Source organism: Ursus maritimus, unplaced genomic scaffold (assembly GCF_017311325.1).
Source record: "Ursus maritimus isolate PB19 unplaced genomic scaffold, ASM1731132v1 scaffold_12, whole genome shotgun sequence".
Classification (NCBI taxonomy): Eukaryota; Metazoa; Chordata; class Mammalia; order Carnivora; family Ursidae; genus Ursus; species Ursus maritimus.
The window spans coordinates 70,385,466-70,407,829 of NW_024423564.1; the positions used below are offsets into that span (position 1 = coordinate 70,385,466).

At 45.9% G+C, this 22,364-nt stretch overlaps 1 protein-coding gene across 3 annotated transcripts; it reads right to left on the reverse strand.

The window, feature by feature from the left end:
• Nucleotides 1–150: 150 nt before the first annotated feature.
• LOC103670824 (erythroblast membrane associated protein (Scianna blood group)) lies at nt 151–19,559 on the reverse strand. 3 transcript variants are annotated; one of them, XM_040627428.1, is made up of 13 exons: nt 19,321–19,559; nt 12,068–12,148; nt 9,717–9,806; nt 9,169–9,507; nt 8,628–8,906; nt 7,051–7,167; nt 6,479–6,511; nt 5,448–5,480; nt 3,680–3,700; nt 2,876–2,896; nt 2,752–2,778; nt 2,632–2,658; nt 151–981 (listed from the first exon to the last, which is right to left on the reverse strand). In XM_040627428.1, the coding sequence occupies exons 3-13, from the start codon at nt 9,793–9,795 to the stop codon at nt 257–259; spliced, it is 1,701 nt and encodes a 566-aa protein (XP_040483362.1). In that variant the 5' UTR covers nt 9,796–9,806; nt 12,068–12,148; nt 19,321–19,559; the 3' UTR covers nt 151–256. The 3 variants fall into 3 exon arrangements, with proteins under 3 accessions (XP_040483362.1, XP_040483361.1, XP_040483363.1); XM_040627427.1 differs by lacking the exon at nt 12,068–12,148; XM_040627429.1 differs by lacking the exon at nt 12,068–12,148 and having other exon boundaries at nt 19,318–19,559.
• Nucleotides 19,560–22,364: the final 2,805 nt, after the last annotated feature.

A 22,364-nucleotide genomic window follows, 5' to 3' on the forward strand; every position in this document is an offset into this window, starting at 1 on the left:
CCGTCATCACCTGAACCTAATCTGACGGTTCGTTTGGTTTTCAAGAATTCTTCCTGAGCAATGGGAACTTTAAAGTCCCCAGAAGGATGACAGAGTTTAGAACTGAGTCCTGGGTGAAAGGTGGTTTGAATCAAAATCACAATGTCTAGATCTGGAGAAAGGAGATGGCATGTTTCGGAGTCGGGCATTGGGCCAGCAGACTGAAATCCAGGGCAGGGCGCTGGGCCATCAGGGGAGCAGGTAATGAAGAACGGCCCTAAAAAGAAGGAACCTTGAGCCCCTGAAGGGCTGGGGCAAGGTCAGAGGGCCAGGGCAGGATCATATCCCCGGGTGGAAAAAGCTCTGATGCCTGAGGTGGGAATAAGGAAGGGTCCACGTTCATGGCCACGTCTCCGTTTGCGTGGCCTTTTTCTTCTGGCTCCCGGCCAGGTGACGGCTCTGATTTCTGGAGTTCCGAGCAGATGATTAGAGGCGCTGTATTTTTCCCTCCATCATGAAGGCAAGGCTCAAAGAAAGGGCGAAGGGGGCCAGAGAAAGTATGGGTGAAAGTAAAGATGTGGGTTCTGCTGGCCACATTGTAGAAGGAAATGATGCCTGCTTCATAGTCCAGGAAAATCCCCACACACCGCGGGGGCTCCTTGAGGCGCAGGGTGGTCTGCGGGGATGTGAGAGCTTCGTACTCCTTCTCGCTACTCTGGCGGACAAGCCAGTGTCCGTTGGCGGGCGTGGCGGTGACCTTCCCCTTCCTGCTCACAGACTCACTACACACCCCCAGGGCCCATTTGGTCTTGTTTCCCACGTCCACCTCCCAGTAGTGACAGCCCGCCGTGAAGTACTCAGCGCCCAGGACGCTGACGACGAAGTCAAATCTCTGGGGGCCATCGGGCACAGGCTGCCTTCTGTCTCCAAGCTTCACACATCTCCGGTCCTCAGACAGGATGAGTTTGGGATGTGCTGTGTCCGGGTCCAGGGTCACTGCCACTGCAGAGAGTCACGGACAGGTGAGGCTGGGGAAGGCAAGGTCTTAGGGGATCTTTGGGTAAATTTGGAGGGAAAGATAATCTCTAGGTCTGTGACCACTGTTGTTGGCCTATTTGAGTTCATGGTTCCCCCTCCCCTGTATGCAAGGGAGCCAAAGAAAACTGTCTTCCAATCTCCTAGATCTGCTAGCAGTGTATTAAGTTGAAGGAGGACAAAGTATTTCATCTGTCTGTGAAGCTGCCTTAATCCTTAGGAGACACTGCCTTTGTCTCTGATGGTCCCAAGGAATCTAATGTATGACAATAAACACAGGCTTTGATGTTAGACCCAGTAGCCAGCTCGGCTGTGTGAGTCCCAGCTCTGCCGCTTGCTGCTTATGTGACCTTCGGCTTGTTATTTATCTCCCAGCTTCAGTTCCTTCCTCTGTAAAATGGGAGTGGGGGCAAATTTGTACAAATTTGATGAGCTAATGCGTGAGATGGTGCCTAGTTCACACAGTGACTGTGTGATGCCCATTTTGGTAGTTAAAATCATTGCTTACACTCATTATTTTTAAATGGTAATATAGAGAGAAGGATTCTTCTTTAAAATTGTGGATTACGAGGGTCACAGTGAGTCTCCCCCCTTCCCCAAGTACAGAAGACAGGCTCTTCTTGGAGAGTGAACCCGTGAAACCCGTACTCAGTCAAGGTGGTGGGGGTGAGCCGGACCATGAGTGTCGGAAGGGTCGAATGCCAACCAAGGTGATCTGGTGTTCTCTCAAGTGCCAACTCATCAACTCTATTGGACCTGCCTGAAGGAAGCCGTGTGAACAGAAGGGGGATGAGCAGCCGGAAAATTGACAAGGACTGCAAAGCAGTGAAAATAACAGGTCTCATTAAAATAGCAGCAAAAAAAAAAAAAAAGCCAACTACTTAAGAATAAAATGAAAAGAGATGTGCAAATCTTTTAGAATAAAACTACAAAACCTTTTTTGGGTCTGCATTGTGAGAGCACGAGCCTCACCCATTCTCTTCTCTGAGAATCTCAGTCACTGCCCCCCAAGAAAACTGATCTTTGAAGAAGGACGTAGCAGGTGTGTGGAAAGAAACAGGAGTACTGGCTGTTGGTCCAGCTGTGGATAGGAAGGACTTCCCAGACTTGAAAGCATGGAAGGGACTACAGGAAAAGTAGAATAAATTTGACTACGTAAAAACAAAACACTCACACATCAAAAAAATATCATAAGGAAAGTTAAATGAAAATGAAAAAGTGGAAAAATAAGTTGTGAAAAATAAGACAAAGGACTAGTATACTTTATACAGAAAGAACCCTCACAAATCAAAAAGTAGCCAGGACAGGACAGGAGCAGACAAGTCACGAAGATAACATACAAATAACCAATACACTTACGATAAATCTCAAAAATCATAGAGAACCCATAAGAAGATCAACATCTATATTTATCAGTGTTCTAAAAGAGGGGAGACTTTCTAATCTAATCTAATCTAATCTAAATCTAAATGTGACCCCAAAAATCACAAAGATTTTTAAAAATTTGATATGCAGATAAACAGATGTGATTTTAAAAAGCTTTAAATGACAGTCTGCATTCCACAGGACCGGAGCCAGGGGCTCCAACATGTGGATGCCCTGACTGGTGTAACTTACCGAAGTGCAGCCTCGCCCTCCTCCAGCCTGAAAGACGTAAAGGGGATGCTTGAATTAAAAGACAGAAAAACGGAGAACTCTTGGGGCGTGGGGGCCAAGGGCAGGGAAGGTGTGCCTCACCTGAGTTCGCTGCAGCTCTTTTCAACTCTATAAAAGAAGAAAGAAGGGGGTGAGCTATCGCTGGAAATACAGACTCAACGGGAGATCTGGTGGTACGGGCGTTAGAAGAACACGGGACACTTACTCAGTTCACTCCGGAGCTTCTCTGAAGAATAAAAACAGTGGCATCAATCAGAACAAGGGCTTCTGCGTGCCCAGAGCGCTGCAGTCCCATCCCAACCACCTTCCCAGGTGGGATCTCAGTGCGCTGCGCTTCCCCGCGACGGGGCTTGCAGCAGCAGGGGCTCCCAGCCGCGGGCCAGGGCTCCCCAGCCACACGGCGGGGGTCAACCAATTCCTGGGTCCACCAGAACTTCCCAACAGACCGAGTCAATAACACATCTCCTGCATATAAGCCATGACAACGTCATTTGTAGGATGTTGTGGGAGAAGAATAAAGTGTGAGTTCATTTAACACCATCACCCGTTCCCTTTTCCTTAGGTATGTTTTCGCGGCATAAAACAAAACAGACATGTTGTCAATGTCTGAAGATGTTTTGGTTATAAGGAGGTTCTCATATGTGAAGCGGTGGAAAAACACTGCTCCGCACATTCACTTTAACGAGGATTCATGTGCTTCGGATCCCTCCGAAGGGAATGTCACGCCTAGGGAATGAAAAGGGTCTCCCAGGCGGCTTCACCTATGGGAGGTGAAGGCTTCCTGGTAAAACCTTTCCCAGGGAGAGAGCAGAAAACAGTTCTATGGGAAAGAGGAACAGGGAATATTTGAGCAGAGAGGACTTTGAGAACCAGTACATCTGCAACCCCCATGGCCTCAAGTACCCCTGCCCCCCTCTTCTACCCCAAGAAGTGAAACCCAGACAACTCATCCTAAAGCAAAGACGTCAGCAGAAGGAGGTTTGCGGCACGGATGAGGAGTGGAACTTACTGAGGGCTTTATGGAGTCTTCCTAAAAAAACAGAAAAAGGCACGAGTGAATAGATGGGGCTGCTTTATCCCCGGGACGCAGGAAGGCTCATCACTCCATCCCCCCTGGTGGAAGGGGCCATGACCAGCCCGTGGGCCCTGGAATCAGTCGCATCCCTCAAAGCTCGGACTGCAGAGCCCGGTGGTGCTGGTGCCACTTTCCCGATGACCCGGGCTGCCCGGAACTTTGGGTTCTCCTTTCTCTGCCCCCCCTTTCTGTCCGGCTCCCTTTCTGCGGTCCCCATGAGTGTCTGTGTGTGTGTAACTGCGTGCTCATGAGTGCCTTACTGCCCTTTAACAACCTGCTGCCGGGGACAGCTGTGCCTAAAGACTAGCTGTAGGCCTAGCCTTGGCGCGTCGCCGGGGCTCTGTGATTCTCGACGGTGCCGCCCTCGAAGTACTACGGAGAGACTGATACATTTGGAGATCCCAGGTTTGGGGACATAAGCTGTAGGCTTCTGGGGAGTACTGAACTTGTGGCTTTTCCGGGAAGGCCATCAGCCCACATTGTCTCCCAGCGCTGGCTCTGCCCGAGAATTAAAGTTACACATCAGGGTCCACTGCAAGGCCCTGTGCTAAGGGCTGGGCATGGGTTAGGCCTCGCACACTCGGGCAGTGAAACTGCATATGATACGGCCCCTAAGGAACTTAGGGTTTCTTTTTACTCTTCCCATTATTAATAGCCTCCATCTGTTGTGTCCTGTTATAATCCTCCACAATGTGAGGTGCCCATAATTAGTGGCCCCAGTTTATAGAGTGCCGGGCTGAGGCTCAGAGGGACAGGGAGATTAGCCCGGGTCCTCCAGCTAATAAGTGGCCAAGGAGGCGGGATTCCAACCCACGTCTGTCTGCCTCCCAGTCGGAGGCCAGCCTCACTACCCCACACTGTGCCTTCCGCCCTTGGACAGAATGGCCATAGCGCCCCTGGGGTGTGCGCGCCCACACTTTCACCACCTGGGAGGAGAGGAGATGCGGAAATCAGTGCAGACGGAGCCATTTCTGAGCCGGGGACTTGTCTTCCCAGCAAGACCTTCCAAGGGCAGAGCCCCTGTTTTTTTGCACCCTGGGTGTGTCTTTTACTCACAGTGGCCCAGGGCAAACGCTCAATTAATGAAGATGAAAGATGGGAAGGGAAAAGGGTACCAGACTTCGTAATAAGAAATTTCTAGGTTGTCTATTTTAATCCTGAAAACAATCAGGTGAGGGGACTTCGTGTTCCCATTTTACAGATGGGGAAACCAAAGCTCAGAGCAGTAAAGTGCCTTGTCCAAGGTCAGTAAGTGGCAGACCGGTGATCTGAGCCAGATGTCACTGAGCCAGTCATTTTCTGTAGAGCCTGTGACCCTCCCATCATATCAGGGTGCCTTTCTCAATGCAAAAGTCGTATGGATTTTTGAGATGTTCATACACCCCATGTGACCATAATAATACCTTTTTAAATAGTAACTAGACCTTCTTTTCAAGTACTTGGTGGAAAGGCTGATGAAGGAGCTCAGGACAGTCAGACCTGTGACTGTTGACCAAGGGCGTCCCCTCACCATGGCTGCCCTATAGCCCCTTGATATGGGAAAGTAGATTCCAATAATATCAGTGGAAGGTGTGTGTGTGTGTGTGTGTGTGTGTGTGTGTGTATCATGTATGTATGATAGACTGTCAGCATTCATGTAGAAGTAGAAAGAATATGTTCTTTGTTATTTGTTCCCTACTCTTTATTCTATACATATAATTACCTTTTTCTTTTGCGTGGTCTGAGAGAAGATTTTCTAGAGGAAGAAAAGTAAATGAGATTCCGTGCCATTACTTTGAGGGTCCCCGACTCCTACTGAGTTCACCCGCTCTTGAACCTCCCTATCTCCACCTCCCTGACCCAGGCTCTCACCATCTCTCATCTGGATGACAGAAATGGTGCCCCCCCCCAAGCACCCCCCACATCCTGTCTTACCCCCTCTGGCCCTTTCTCAACACCGCAGCCAGAGAGCGCTTCTCAAAGCACAATTCTGGTCAGGATTGCCCCGTTCACTGCTTTACCACCGCTCCGAGAAGGAAAACCAAAAACCCTTCACGTGCTCTGCAAGGCCTCCCCTGGCCTGACCCCTGCAAAGTCCACGGCCTCATCCCGCCACCTTTCCCCTCACTTCTGCACTGTGTGTCTTTCGCATGTCGTTCTTTCTGCTGTGGAAGGTTTTCTGTTCCCTCTTTCTCCAACCCTGCATGTCTTCCAGATCAAACATCGCTTCCTCTGGGGACTCCGCTCCTGTCCCTCAAGTTTGGTTGGTTGGCTCCTCCTGGTTCTAGTCTTTGCAGCCCTTAGAACATCCTTTTGTGGCGTTGATGCATATTTATTTGTGTAGTTACTTCACTCATGTATGCTTCCCTGACTAGACTGAAAACTGCAAGAAGGCACAGACTGGGTCTGCTTTTACACGGCATGGGGGCCCCAGCGTCTAGTATAGTCCGCGGTGCTTAGTAGACGTTACTGATTGTTTGTCGAGTGAATAAAAGCTACCCTCACGTTACAGCTACACGACTCCCACAGAATGAGACCAAGCAGTGAGTTCACAAACGAAAATCACCAAACATACCAGAAGCAGCTCTGACAAGTAAGAGTTTGCGAAAACTGGACAAGTAAAGCCGCCCCACCACCCTGCCAGCAAGCACAGCAGGGACTGACATTTTCAGGTATACAATTTAGATTCATGGGCACTGGGAGCACGAAATGAACAAAACACAGTAACATCCCCACCCAGCTCAGGACACTTACCTACCTCCATCACCTGCTCATAGAGAAGCTTCTCTGGAAGACAGAGAGAGGTGTCAGCTCAGTGTAAGGAAGGGCTTTTTCTAGGAGGCAGGGTTGTCCAAAGATGGCCCAAGCTGCCTGAGTAGGACTTTGCTCCTTGTCACTGTGGGCGTGAGACTATTTGAAAGGATTAGAGGGTCTTCAAACCATCAGATGGGGGAAGGAGTACTGGATTCTGTGACTTCCAGGGTCATTTGTCACCCTGTGATCCTGTGAAATTCAACCATATTTATGGGGTTCTATCTAATGGATAGAGTTGAATTTCTTAACTAACTAGAAGGCTGGCATGATCAGTTATTTTCTGATTTATCAAAAGATAAGGATTCACAGCTCTGCCCAGGAGTTTTCTGCAGTTTCTCTGACCCTCTCTGCACTGGGAGTCCCCAAGCAGGGCTCTCCCAGTTCTCTCTCAGCCATGTTACAGGGTCTCCAACCTATGGATGATTCATGGCCACGTCTACTTCTTCCCGGCCATGTCCTCGAGAAGCCCGTCCCACTTCTGGCCAGCCAGGACTCCCTCACCACTTGGTTACCTTTTGATCTTCTTTGCTTCCAGATGAGGAAAATGCCCACGATGATGAGAACCCCCAGGACAGGCAGGACCACAGCCAGAGCCACTGCAGAGGAGGAGATCCTCCCTGGAGACGGGGCTAAAATAGAAACCACCAATGGCCACCCTCAAAGAGACATCTGACAGCTTCTCCCATGCCAAGGACCCCACTTCAGAGTGCAGATGACTCAAGCACACCCAACCGTCTCCATCGGGTCTAGGGAGAGACCTCCAGCCAAGACTGGTGAGGGTCTTTGCTTCTCTCAGTAACCCCCACCCTGGATGACCCAGGGATGACTTTAAAGTGAGATGTTCATTTCTTAGGGGTAGTTTTGATGGTCCTGCCTGAAGACAACGGGTTCAACTCCACTTTTCAACTGCAACCTTGGCCTGCCCAATATGGAGCCATTTTCCAGGGACTTTGGAGGATAGGAGGGGCTTCCTCCAGGATCCTCTCTAGTCTTCTCATGAGCACCCACCTGTCTCCCCATCAAGTCCTCACTCTGCTGTGAAACAACAGTCAGTGAGTGACATCTTGGCCCTGAGCCCTACCAGCAGGGGCAGAACAATTTCTGCGGCGCTACAGGAGCAGACCTAAAGCCCAGGCAGGAAGAAAGGAGAAAGGAAAAAAGAAAAAAAGAGCAGAAGCAGCTCTGTGACCAGTGGGAAGAGCCTCAGCTGGATGCGACGCGTCACTCAACACTGTGCGACCCGGGGCGAGGGACTGGGCCTCCCCAAGCCTGGTTGACCGTCTACAAAATAGAGACAATATAATCCCTGTCCCATTGGGTTGCTGGGAGATTTAAAGAGGTCAGGCAAGTACAGCACCTAGCACTCAGTGACAGTAGTCAGGGAAGGGAGGGGGACAGAGAGGGGAAAAAAGAAAGGATTCACAGAAGTCATGACCCCTTCTCATCTGGGACCCCAGGCCACAGTCTGTCTTGGCTTCAAAACCACTCTGCTCTGCCCCACGACTCTGTGTTTCAAGGGTCTTTAAAAGATTCATACCCCTTGGACCCCTTAATCCTACTTCCAGAAATGCATTCTAAGAAAATAATCAGAATCACTTCCCAAACTTTGCGCAAAGATGTTCACTGCACCATTCATTATAATAGGAGGAAAAATTGGAAACCGTCCAGATGTCCAGAAACGGGGCTTTGATTAGTTTTATTATGCTATAACCACACAACGAACTACTATGTAGCCCTTAAAAATCATGTTGCAAAGAACTACTTAAGGACATGGGCAGAAAATGCTCGTGACGTTGTAACTGAAGGGAAGATACCCAGAATCCATACCTGCAAACACACGCACACTCAGAGACGCAGACATATGAGAACGTCTTGAAAGAAATGCCCCAAAAGGTTAGCAGCAGTTCTAATTTATGACCTAATAGGCCATTTTTGGTTTCTTTATAATGTTCATCCTTTTTTCAAGTTTTCTACCACAAACGTGTGTTACTCTTAGAATTTAAAAAATTTGAAAATTCTTTATAAAGTTTCCACTAAGGTAGGAGTTCTCGCCAGGGGCTTCAAGCCCGTTTACTGCCCCGGCTTTTACCTGCTATGAGCATGGCCGTGGTCTTCTCTTGGCCGAGGGCCAAATTGCGGACGGTGCAGGACACATTTCCCAGCGTGCTGTCCCTGACTCTGCTGGACACCGCTATCCGGAAGAGCCCAGCTTCCAGGACATGGCCATCCGACAGGGGACGAAGCACCCTGCCTTGAGGGTCTCTCCACTCGGCCAAAGGCTGTGGAAACCATCCCGCGGACCTGCACACCAGCTGGATCCATCCAGCGTCGTAGCCCTTCACGTGGATGTAAGGGTCGGAGCCTAGAACTGGAGGGGGACGGGGGCAAAGACGCCTGGCAGTGGGGGCGCGGTCCCGCCGGAGCCCTGCCCCCTCCCCGCAGCTTCCCGGGGAGGCGGGCTGTTCGGGGCACTTGCGCGCCTGCCCTCTCCCCACCCCCAGGCTCCTCCCAACCTTGCGAGACAGTCTCTGGCTTCATCCTCACACCTTCGCGAATCCGCCCCTAGGGTAACGGCATCCCCCGATTCAGGTCTTGGGGGCACCTCCGTCCCCCCTTTGAAAATGACTAACCTGCCACCTGCAGGGTCACGGTGCCCTGTCGAGTCACGTTTCCGATCTGGACCTCGCATCGGTACGGCCCTCGGTCCTCCAGCCGGACGTGGCGGATCTCCAGGGACACGCTCCCCTCTCGGGGGTCCCTCAGCAGCGCCGTCCGCCCCTTGTATTGCGGCATCACGCCTTCCTCGCGGTCTCTCCCGTCCCGGAACACGTGCACGACCTGGGAGCCGTCCGGGCGTGGGGACCGCAGCCAGGTCACCACGGTGGGCACAGTGACCGGCCACAGGGCGAGCGGGCAGAGCAGCTGGGCTGTGCCTCCTAGCGGGGCCAGGTGGTAGTCGTCGGCGTCCCCTGTGCGGTGCGGACAGAAAGGGGACAAGGGCGTCAGGGAGGGACCAGAGAAGGGAGCTGGGCGTAGGATGAAAGGGGTGTCTTGGCGAAGAGCAGGGCCAGGGAAGGACACTGGAAAGGACGGAAGGCGGTTAGAAATAAGGCTCCCTTGTTCCTGGGAGTCGTTCGGCAGACGTCCCAGGCAGGGAAAGAGCTTCACCAACTCCTACCTGACAAGGGCGCGGGCAGCCGGAGGAACACGAGTGCCGCGAGGCCGCCGGAGAGCCAGAAGCCAGAGGAACTTGCCATCTCCGACCGAACTAGGACAGATGCAGGGAGACACAAGAAAGGGCTGGTGAGCTTGACGTGGGCCTGGGCGCGAGGTAAGCAGGTGGGGTGCTGAGGCAGGCTGCACAGCCAAGGCTCCAGAACCACACAGCCCACAGGTGGAATCCCAGCCCTGCTACTTACCTCCACGTCAACTTATAACTTAGCTTCTCTGGGCAACCTTGCGACTGAGACTCTGTTTCTCTGTCTTTAAAATGGGTATAATAACTGTGCCTCCTGGCAGGAGTATTGTGAGGATTGAAGGAGGGAAGTGCTCAACGCGGAGGCTGGTGTCATGGGTGTCTATAAATGCCGTGAGTGAGGGCCATGGAGACACGGAGAGTGAGACACTGAGTGAGACTTGGAAGGCTTAGGGAGGAGTCTGGAAGAACGGGGACTTACACCTAGGACTAAACAGGTACACACCAGAATACAGGCTTCTTCTAGCATTCAGTGTCCGAAACCAGACTTGGAAAGGGCCTGTTGCTGGCCACTCTTCCACCCACAGGGGATTCAAGTCTTGGCTCCACTCAGGTACCAGCTCCGTGTTCCTGGGAACATTGTTTAATGTCTGTGGGCCTCCACGGCTTAATCTATAAAGGTGGAACCTTCTTCCCAGGTTCAAGGAGACAGTGCATGGAAAGCTCTTGCCACAAATGCCTGGCAGAAGTGCTCAGTGAATGTGCTGTAGTGGTTATTACTAAATCACCGAGCGCAGGAACCACAAGCACACCCCAGAGGGTTCCCTACTAGAAAACTCTCTCCCCACCTACTTGCTACTGCCAGAAATTCCTTTAGTAGGAAACAAATCTTTCATGCCACAACTCGGGATGAAGTTTAAATGTAAAGATACTCGAGGAAGTGGGGCAGCTGGATGGCTCAGCCAGTTAAGCATCAGACTCTTCAGGTCATGATCTCAGGGTTGTGAGATCAAGCCCCTCCTCCAGCCCTATGCTGGGCATGGAGCCTGCTTGAGATTCTCTCTCTATCTGCCCCCCCAAGCCCCAGTTGCTCTCTCTCTCTCTCTAGAAGAACAAACAAATAAACAAAAAACTTCCAGAAGAGATAATGTCTCTTAAATTCTCCCCAAGATTTCAAATCCTTTTCAAAGAGGAAGGTTTTTGTAGAAGTCATCAGGCCAGGCCCCTGAAGGTCTTGGAACAGGGCAGAATGGGACTCGGAGGAAGTGGGCCGTCAAAGGGAGGGTGGGAACCTGAAGAGGGACTTAAGCTTTGAACAAATTTCCAGTTCGGTTTCTCTCATGGCAAACAGCACACTGCTTTAAGGTGGTGTCGCTGATGTTTTTCAGTCATGATGTATGTAACATCCATCTCTAATCCCCTGGGGCTGCAGCTGGCAGCGCAGCACCAGGACACAGCGTGGTCAGGATTACAGTTAGGACTTTTTTCCCCCTCTCTCCCACCCATTTTCCCGCAGTTACCAGCTACTCAGAAATTGAACAACAGAAGTTAGGTCAAGGAGAAAAGCTCTCTGCCTTAGCAATTATCACCCAAGGTGGGGCGTCCAGGTGGCTCAGTCGGTTAAGTGTCTGCCTTCCGCTCAGGTTATGATCCCAGGGTTCTGGGATCGAGCCCCGCATAAGGCTCCCTGCTCGGTGGGGAGCCTGCTTCTCCCTCTCCTCCCCTACTCGTGCTCTCTATCACTCTCTCTCTCAAATAAATAAATAAATAAAATCTTTAAAAAAATTATCATCCAAGGTGGAAGTAGGCAGGGCCCAGGATCCCTGGGAGTTACCCCAATCCCCAAACCCCTCAACTAGAAGGTGCTTTTGTAACACCCCTTGGGTAGACATGCCCATAGTGACACAGAGCTCCACGCTGAACCACGGCTGCTTGAAGTCAAGTAAGAGGAGACCCCCACAGCCCCATCTTCCGAGATTCAGATAGATTATTAAGTGATTAAGAGGCTGGGCTCTAGAGTCAGCTTGGGTTCCAGCCCTGGCTCTGCCATTACCTGGCTGTGTGACGTTAGACAGGTTAGTTAGTTAATTAGTTAGTTAGTTGGTTAGTTAGTTTCTCCAAGTCTCCTCTCAATTCACACATGAAATGAAACTAATAATAGTACCTATCTCATAGCTAGGGCTATAGTGAGGATTCACAGAAAATACATGTGAACTCATTAGCGCCAGATTCTAAAAATAAAAAAAGCAAATGAAGTCCTTCCATCACACTGTCACTCTGTCAGAAGGCAGCTGAGGTGGCTTGAGGAGGGGAGTCTCCCTGAAGCACATTACCACGTTCCTGATGAACAGAAAGCAGCTGTGGGAGCAGACTAACCCCGGGGAGGATGACATCAGAAGTAGGACATTCACTCTCTAGTCAAAAAGAGAAACGCAAATTAAGACCACGGTTAGATATGTTTTGTCTTCCTTTCAAATTATCTAATATTTTTTTAATCTCCAGAATTATCACACATGCGGGCAAACCAACTCCCTTGTTCATTGCTAAACGACTGTCACAAGGATAATTTAGCCATAAGTATTAAGCGATTTATAAATATGCAGAAGTTTTAACCCAGTAATTTCACTTCCAGAAAAGAATCCCATAGGAATCAGTAAGGATGTGTGTAAGGATTTGCTGGTGAGAACGCTCATCACAAAGTTATTTTTGAAAAGGAAAAACTGAAAGAAACCCAGAAGTTCATTAAAATGAAAAGAGTGAACTATTTATGATACATTCTTGCAGTGAAATACTATGCAGCATTTCATAATCATGTCATAGGACAATCTTTAATAGCACTGGGACATTTTTACTATAATCCAAACCAGTAACTTTGAGTACAATATACATAGTATGATACCATTTAGGGAGAAGGTGCTTAGAAAAAAGAAGGCAGTGGGGATTAAAGGTGGCCTTATACTCCTCTACATTTTCAAAATTTTCTACTTGAATACATATAACGTTGATGATCAGAAAACAAATACAGTGCATATTAAAAGAAGGAGGAGGAAGATGACCAGGAAGGAAGGAGAAGGAAGAGAAACAGAGTAAACTTTGAGCAAAGGCACACACAGCCCAGGAGGCAAAGAAGCACAGTTGAAAGTGACCCCCACCCCCCACCCCTCCGCTCCCGGGGTCCACAGCCAGAAGCCGCAGCCACAGCTGCTCAGCGGGCCCTCTTCTCAGAGCTTGGAATGGAAACTAACAAGTGCTGCTAGGTCTTTTATTTCAGATTTTCTTATTTGGATGTGATAACCATCGGGTCACCATACTCATCTCCAGGATTCATCCTTCTGATCCGGTTGGCCAGGATGGCCCCTTCTTCAGTTAACATATATCCATAGTATAATAATCAACACTATATTAATGTAGGTTCGGATTAACACTAAACCATGAATATATTTTTGAATTGCTAATATTGTTCTAGATTAACATAGCTCCCATTTACTATGCCTGTGGGTACTCTACATATATCGTCTTTGGTACTGACGATAACCCTGAAAAGTCGGTATTATTTTCCTCGTTTTACACCTGGAATAGGAAAGGCGATCATGCACACACCAGGGTATTATGCAAGCACACTGACAGGATTCTTTCTGGAAGTAAGTAGAATATAAAACATGGATCAGTAGATGAAAGAATGAAGGAGGCATTCACCTGTAGCATGAGACACAAAGTAGGCAAATGACTTCCTCACTTTTCAGAGTGATTATCATGGAATTCCTTTATGAAGAATGTCCCCCTAATAAATATATGATCTCACTTCCTAAAGTTCAATATACATACACAACTCGAGGACCATTGACATCTTAACAACATTGAATGTTTTGGCCAATGAATATGGCTTATCTCCCCACTTATTCACACCTTTCATTTCTCTCAGCACTATTTTATAGCTCTCAGTGTATAAAATCTTTTGTCAGCTTCGTTCCTAAATATTTAATATTTGATGCTATTGTAAATGGTATTAATTTCTGATTTTTCATTACTAGCATGTAAAAACACAGCTGATTTTTGTATATTGGTCTTATATCCATGCTCTTGCTAAGTTCACTTGTTAGTTCTAGGAGTTTTTCTGTAGCTTCCATAGGATTTTCTACATAGGTGATGACATCATCTGTGAATAAAGAAAGTCTTCCTTCTTCCTCTGTAATCTGGAGGGCTTTTATTTCCTTATCTTGCCTTATTACACTGGTTCCTTGCCTTGTTCCTAGCAGAACACATTCCTTCTTCACCATTGGGTGTAATATTAGCCATAAGCTTTTCATAGATGCCCTTTATCAAGTCAAGCAAATTCCCTTCCATTCCTAGTTTACCGAGAGTTTTTATCAGGAATGGATGTTAAGTTTTGTCCAATGATATTTTTGTATCTACTGAGATTATAACTTTTATTTATTTATTTTTATTATGCTCAATTAGCCAAAATATAGTACATCACTAGTTTTTGATGTAGTGTCCGACGATTCATTAGCTGTGTATAACAGCCTGTGCTCGTCACAACACGCACCCTCCTTAATACCCATCACCCAGTTACCCCACCACCCACCGCCTCCCTTCAGTAACCCTCAGATAACTTTTAATTTTTAGTTTGTTAATATAGTAAATTACATCGGTTGATTTTTAAAATATATTTTTAAAGATTTTATTTTATTTTATTCGACAGAGATAGAGACAGCCAGCGAGAGAGGGAACACAAGCAGGGGGAGTGGGAGAGGAAGAAGCAGGCTCATAGCAGAAGAGCCTGATGTGGGGCTCGATCCCATAACGCTGGGATCACGCCCTGAGCCGAAGGTAGACGCTTAACTGCTGTGCCACCCAGGCGCCCCTGATTTTTAAAATATTAACCCATCTTGCATGCTGGGGATAAACCCCAGTCAATCATGAAGTACTATCCTTTTTCTATACATTTGGATAAAATTTTTTAAAATGCTAAGAATTTTGCCTCTATGTCCACTGAAAGACAGGGTCAGTATTTCTCTTGTAATACCTTTTTCTGATTTTGGTAATTAAGAGTAATGCTGTCAACATAGAATGAGATGAGAAGTATTCTCTCCTCTTCAATTTTCTAAAAGAGTTTATGCAGCACTGTTATTATTTCTTCCTCAAATGTTTGATGGAAATCACCCAGTGAAGCCATCTGGGCCTGGAGTTTTCTTTACAAGAAGGTTTATAACTACACATTCAATTTCTTTAATAAACATGGGGTAACTCAGATTATCCACTTTTTTTTTTGAGATTTTATTTATTTATTTGAGAGAGAGAGTGTGTGTGTGAGACAGAGAGAAATGGGTAGATAGATCACGAGCAGGGGGAAGGGTAGAAGGAGAAGCAGACTCCCTGCTGAGCAGAGAGCCCGATGTAGGGCTCGATCCCAGCACCCTGGGATCATGACCTGAGCTGAAGACAGATACTTAACCAACTAAGCCACCCCAGGTGTCCCTATCCACTTCGTCGTCGTCTTCTTCTTCTTCTTCTTCTTCTTCTTCTTCTTCTTCTTCTTCTTCTTTTTAAAGATTTTATGTATTTATTTGACAGAGAGAGACAGCCAGTGAGAGAGGGAACACAAGCAGGGGGAGTGGGAGAGGAAGAAGCAGGCTCCCAGCAGAGCAGGGAGCCGGATGGGGGGCTCGATCCCAGAATGCCGGGATCATGTCCTGAGCCGAAGGCAAGACACTTAACGACTGAGCCACCCAGGCACCCCACCTATCCGCTTCTTCCTGAGTGAGTTTGGTACTTCGGGTCTTTTAAGAATTTGCTTCATTAATTAATTAATGTAGTGATGTCACCTCTCTCACTCCTGACACTGGTAATTTGTGTCTCTTTTTTCAGGATGAGTCTGGCTAGAGCTTTATCATTTGTATCGATCTTCTCGAAGAACCAGCTCTTGGTTTCACTGATTTTCTCTAATGTTTTTCTGGTTCCTACTGTATCAGTTTCTGCTCCGCTTGTTAGTACTTCCTTTCTTCTGCTTCCTTTGGGTTTGTCTTTTTCTTGCGGCTTAGGTCACTGATTTGAGATCTTTTCTGACATAGTCATGTAGTACTATAAATTTCTTCCTGCTATTGCTTAGTGACATCTCACAAATTTTGATATGTGGTGGTTTTTATTCTCATTATGTTCAAAATACTTTCTAATTTCCCTTTTGATTTCTTCTCTGACCTATGGGTTATTCAGAAGTGTATTATCTAGTTTCTAAATATTTGGGAACTTTAAAGATACCTTTCTATTATTAATTTCTTTTTCTTAAGGATTATTTATTTTAGAGAGAGAGAGCACGTGTGCTCACACAAGCACGAGTGGGGTGGGGGGGACTAGAGGAAGAGAATCTTCAAGCAGACTCCCCGCTGAGCACGGAGCCAGACCCGGGGCTCAATCCCACAACCCATGAGATCATGACCTGAGTTGAAACCAAGAGTCGGGCACTCAACCAACCGAGCCACCCAGGTGTCCCTCTGTTATTAATTTCTAACTTAATTCCATTGTGGGCAAAAAACATACACTGTATGATCTGAATCCTTTTAAACTTACTGACTTGTTTCACGTGCTAGCATATGGTCTATTTTGGTAAATGTTTCATGTGCCTTTTTTAAAAATGTGTATTCTGTTGTTGGGTAGAGTGTAACTAGCGTGATGTAAGATCTTAGCTTTTTTATTAAAGATGTGAATTTCATTCATAATCTCATCTGAAAAGAGCAAAGAGTAAGCCAGTGGGAAAATTCTCAAGAATCTAAGGCTAAATAAAACCAAATGGTAAAGGAAAAGCTGGTATCCCTAGTGAATGGAAGGCTACAGTCAAATGGCTTGGTTTTAGTCTTGTCTTGGTCCCTAACTTACTATGTGACTTTGTAACTTTCAGCAAATCACGTAAGCTCTTAAGCCCTGGGTTTCCCATCTTTAAAATGGGAGATTCACTTACATTTGTTGAGTTCATTGTAAATTGGGAAGAACCGAGAAGTAAAGAAATGTATTTGCCTTTTGATCCAGTAAGAAATATTCTGGAACTCTACTCTAAGAAAGGAATCTGAAAGATAGAAGGTTACATGATCTCAGCAGTATTATTATAATAGTGAAAAACTGGACTACCGACAAACACATCAGTGAGGAAAATGACTAAGTAAATTATGGTTCATCAAGCCTAAGTTTCAAGTGAAAACTAATAATGATGTGTTAAAATCAAAATACAGAATGACCTATTTACAATGATTATACTAAAGAGTGTTTAAGGATGAAGTTGAGAGGAAGTCCCATAAAATAGGAACAGTTAATAATTAAGGTGTTGGAAATATGGACAATTTTTTCTCATCTCTATTTCCTAACTTATTAATAAAGCATAATATAACAATAAAATATGTAACACAAAACTAAATTTAGCAAAAAGTAAATTCATTTAGTGAAGGAATTTTGATGGAGTACCAAATTCCTTTCCAGCTCTAATATACTGTAATTGTGCTTCATAAAAAGGAAAAATTATACATCTAGAGTGCTTGTCTTTCAGTTCTTTGCTAGAAATAATTTGGAAACTTGATGCTTCAGTTTACAAAATTGTTGAGTTAGGAGGAGGATTAGTCAGATTCTAATTTTGAGAGCCTTCAGAGGACACAGCAGTGGGGAAGAAGAACCATGGTATTCAACATGCATTTTCACGTCTGATGGGAAGAAGAAACCTAAGAACAGGGAAGGAAACTAAAAGATGGTAGAGAGGAGACAGGATAGAAGAAAAAGACTGAAAATAGAAAAGGGTGAACAGATAGTGTGTGGGAGTGGTCGGTCACTGGCTGTCCGGATGCCACCTCTGGTGTAAGTCCCCATAGTCAGCACGTCCCCTGAGAACACTGCTATATGTAAATACGTATTTTTTCATTGCTTTATCAGAATTCTTATTCGTTTCTTTGTACTCATCCAACTTCAAGGAACTAAAAGCCCTCTTTCCTCACTCTGTCCCCTGGTTGTGGCCTCAAATTCCCTCAGACTCTGTGAGCCCCTCACATTGCCCTCTGGGATAGACGTTTCCTGCCCTAACAGGTACCCACCAGTCAGCCAGCTCCAACCCACCTCCGGGATAGCCCCATAGCATTTCAGCCATTTAAAAAAGGTTTTTAGGGACGCCTAGGTGGCTCAGTCGGTTAAGCGTCTGACTTTGGCTCAGATCATGATCTCAGGGTCCCAGGATCAAGCCCCACATAGGGCTCCCTTCTCAGCACGGAGTCTGCTTCTCTCTCTCCCACTGCCCCTCCCCCTGCTTGTGCACGCTCTCTCTCTCAAATAAATAAATAAATACATCTTTTTAAAAAAGGTTTTTATTAAATAAAATGCATTGCTTTTTCTATCCTACTTATCGTAGAAAATCTGGAAATTACCCCCCAAAAATGGCTAAATTGTTTTTAATCATTTGTAATCCCTCCACCCAGTGCTATGTTTCTTCAAATATTTTTTCTGTGCATATGTGTAACTTTTTTTAAAACTTGGACCAGAGCATATATACTGTTGACATCTGACATTTTCCCTAAGCACCACATTATGTACAATTTCCCATACCATCAAATACTCTTTTAATGACTTAAGTCTTCCATCATGGATATCAGAGAATTTTAAAAATAATTCTATATTGTAGGATATTTAGGTTTTCCGACACATTGCTATTATAAGCATTGCTACAATTGATAATGCATTGAGGGCCAGAGTTAGAAGTCTTAGCCCTAATCTTGGCTTAGTCCCTAACTAACTGTTGACTCTGTAACTTTAAGCAAGTCACTTAAACTCTCAGGCTTTGAGTTTCCCATCTTTAAAATAGACTTTTAATGTACACTACCAAATTGCCTTCTAGAAAGGTCAGATCCATTTACCAAAGTTAGGAAATTCCCACAGTCTTCCCATCACAGGGTTTTATGTTTTTAAAAAATCTTTGTCATTTTAATGAGTAAAAAAAATGTATCTCTTTTAAAAGAATTAATGGTGTTTTATTTTAATTTATATTTTTTGATTACTTATTTGTCATTTGGGCTTTGTCAATTACCTGTCTAAATACTTTGTCCATTTTTTTATGTGGGCCTTTTTCTCTTCAATGGTTTACAAAATTCTTCATATAGTAACAATTTTTTTCTACTACACATGTTGGGAACGTGTTGTCCCCAGGTTTTCATTTACATTTAGGTTTTAAAGAGCTTAATTTCAAAACTTTTAAGTCAGAAAAAAACACACAATGGAAGTTCCCTTGACAACTTCAAGGAGGCTAAGACGAACCTGGAAATCTACAAATGCTCAGTCTAAATGCACCCAGCACAGGACCTGGCTAATAATAAGGGCTAAATAAAAGGTGGTTGTTATAATGAATAATGATAACAATAATACTTCAATGAGAGTCTTTCGTCAAAACCTATCCAGCCCCGTTGTCACTCATCCTTTTGTGCTCACTTCCCCTCCCCCCATTTCATCCTCTAAAATGTGAGTGACGAGAAAGGGGATAGTTTCTCCAACAAATGTGAGGATCCTGAGAAAGTCAAAGGACTAAAAAGATTGAAAAAAAGAGAGAGGGAGAAGGACTCACCACCTTTGGAATCGAGGGCCCTCTGTCCCTCACCAGCAGAGCTGGAGTCTCCGAGCTGGGAACGCTCCCTCCGGCCATTCAGGGAGATGAGGCCTCAGGCAGGGACATCAGGCAGGGCTACAGAGGCGAGCCTGGGAAGAGTTCACCTTTTTATTCGAAGCCCAAAGAAGCCTGAAGCCAGGGGCTCCCCCTGTCCCACCCACTTCCCTCTAGCCGTGTCCTATACACCAACAAGCCACACCCTGCCTGTCTGCTCCTGATAAAGAAACAGAGCAAAGAGGAGGCTCCCTAAGAGTGAGGGAACGTCCCAGGGCTACCCCTGTAAGGGACCTTTGCCCCTTGGCCCCTTTCCCTCCACGCTGAGTAGTGACTCCCTTCACTATGTTTCGATCCTGTCACACTCCCTCTGACAAGCTCGCTCCCCTTTACTTTCCATATTACAGTGAAATTGAAGATTGGTCTCACAGACACCCTCCAATTAGCTCCCTTCATTAACCCACTACCTTTACCTCCAGCTGCACCCCGACGTGTGCTTTCTGACAAACGGACTTGCTTACTGTCTCCCAACATGTGATAAACCCTTTCCTGCCTGTCTTGCTTTCATAATGTCCATAACTCTACATTCATAATATCCACGATTGTATCCTTAACAATGCATTATGTATTTCTGAATTTTATACAAATGGAGCACATTGTACATAATTCTCTGTGATTTCCTTTTTTCGCTCAACCTTAGTTTCTGAGTCTAGCAGACACCTGTGGTGGCTCACACCATATGCCCTCAACCCCCTCTCCCCCGCAACCCTTGCCCGATTCTGGGGTAGTGAAACTTGCAGGCAAGCTGCCAGCAAGCCACTCAAAGGCCACAGTGTCTCTTATCTGAATCTGGCCTCTGCAAAGGCTGGGAAGGCTCTTCAACCTGTACGCAGCCCAGGGGTTCAGGAACCTTACTTAATACCCCAGGGATCAGCTGAGCAGGGACGGCGTCAGTGGAAAATGCTCCAGCCTCACACCTTTGAGGGACAATTCTGCGCTGTATTCTATACGATACCTCAGAGAGTTCCCAGAGGGAATGAGCACAGTAGCCCAAAAGACATCACTAGTTCAATAATGCACATTTTAGTGCTTTTTCTTCCTTGTCTTCTCACTCACCATTTCTGATTCCTGGGATCACCTCCTAAGTAAACTCTTGCACTGAGGGACTCAGTTCACACTCTGCTTTTTGGTGGAGTACAGATTAAGATACCGAAATTCATCCAGATGGATTCACAGAGCTCTAGTCCATTCATTCCCCAGTGTGTGGTAGACACTGTACGAATATACCAATGTTCCGTCCAGTCCTTCATTGATAAACAGGTGGCTTGTGTCTGGGCTTTTGCTTTTACAAACAGTGCTGCCAGGGACAGTCTTTCGTGGTTCACATGTGCAAGAGTTTCTTTAGGACAGCCATGTGTAGGGTCTGTGGGGTCTATGAACTCCGGGAGCCCCTGAGACCCTTTCATGAGGTCACACAGTATTCTTATGTTCATAATAATAAGCTGTTATTTATTTTTTCACTGTGTTGACATTTCATCTGCTCCTGTGGGCTTGAGAGCTTCCCAATAAAAAAAGATCATTCTCATGAGATTGGCAGTGACATTAATGATTAGTGATTTTTTGATGTTGTGTAATGAAATGTGTTAACATTTGAAAGATCTGCATAACTCCGTGAACCAATAACTTCCATATGGCTAATGTATGTCTTGACAAAATCATGTAAAGGTAAAAGACCTATTCAATATGCAAGATACACCAGTGCGTTTAACTGTAACAGAGTATGAGAAGTTTGTTGGTGTATTATACATTTGAAAGTTGCGAAGAAGGCCCATCTTAAACGTTCCCACCACAACAAAGAAATGGTAAGTATGTGACAGAATGGAGAGGTGCCGGCTAACTTTATGGTGGTCATCACTTCCCAATATGTAAGTGTATCGAGTCTACAAGTTGTACACCTGCCAATTGCATCTCAATAAGGCCGCGGGGAAAAAAGACAAGAAGAGTTTACTGGTATGATTTTAGATCCTATCCTGCAGTAACCTTTCAGAAACTACCACTTGCCAAGTCTGCTATAGTATCAAAGAAGAATATCCACAATTATCTGAGAAGGCGACTGAAATGCCCCTTTTCCAGTTACATCCATTTCAACCTCACAGCCTCCTGCCACAGATCAAAGCAAGAGGCTATGTGAGATTGCAGCTGTCCCCTATCCAGCCAGACACTTAAGAGATGTATAGATGTGTAAAACGGTGCCACTCTTCCCTCTAATTTTTTTTTGTTTCAGAAAATAGTTGTTTTTCATAAAACGTGTTATGTTAACATGTGTATTTGCTATGTTTAGGTCATGTTTATGTTAACATATGTTTACGGTAATATAAGTGTTTATGTTAACGTGTATTGTCTTTTAAAAATGTTTTTATTTAGGGGCGCCTGGGTGGCACAGCGGTTAAGCGACTGCCTTCGGCTCAGCGCATGATCTCAGTGTTATGGGATCGAGCCCCACATCAGGCTCCTCCGCTGTGAGCCTGCTTCTTCCTCTCCCATTCCCCCTGCTTGTGTTCCCTCCCTCACCGGCTGTCTCTATCTCTGTCAAATAAATAAATAAAATCTTTTAAAAAAAAGTTTTTATTTAAATTCAGTTAATTAACATAGAGTGTATTATTAGTTTCAGGGGTAGAGGTCAGTGATTCATCAGTCTTATATAACACCCAGTGCTCATTACATCATGTACCCTCCTTAATGCCTATCACCCCGTTATCCCATCCCCCTACCCCCTATTATTGTCTTTAATGAAGTAATAATTATGTTTAAAACTTCTTACTTTAATTTCTACTATGGCAAATTTCAAAAAAATATAACCCATATAAGCTGAACCTCTTAGGGTCCTCAGTAATTTTTAAGGTACACATAAACACACCCACAACTACATACATCATGCGATCACTGCACCTATCAGAACTGGCAATAATCCCTTGATATGATTTGATATGCAGTCTACATTCACACATTTT

Bases quoted from the DNA above. Each gene is read 5' to 3' on its own strand.
- LOC103670824 (XM_040627427.1), bottom strand. From the start codon at position 9,795: ATGGCAAGTTCCTCTGGCTTCTGGCTCTCCGGCGGCCTCGCGGCACTC. The intron at 8,907-9,168 runs GTTAGTCATTTT...GTCCCCCTCCAG, and splicing joins CGTGACCCTGCAGGTGGCAG to TTCTAGGCTCCGACCCTTAC. The intron at 3,701-5,447 runs GTAATTATATGT...CTGTTTTTTTAG, and splicing joins AGACCACGCAAAAGAAAAAG to GAAGACTCCATAAAGCCCTC.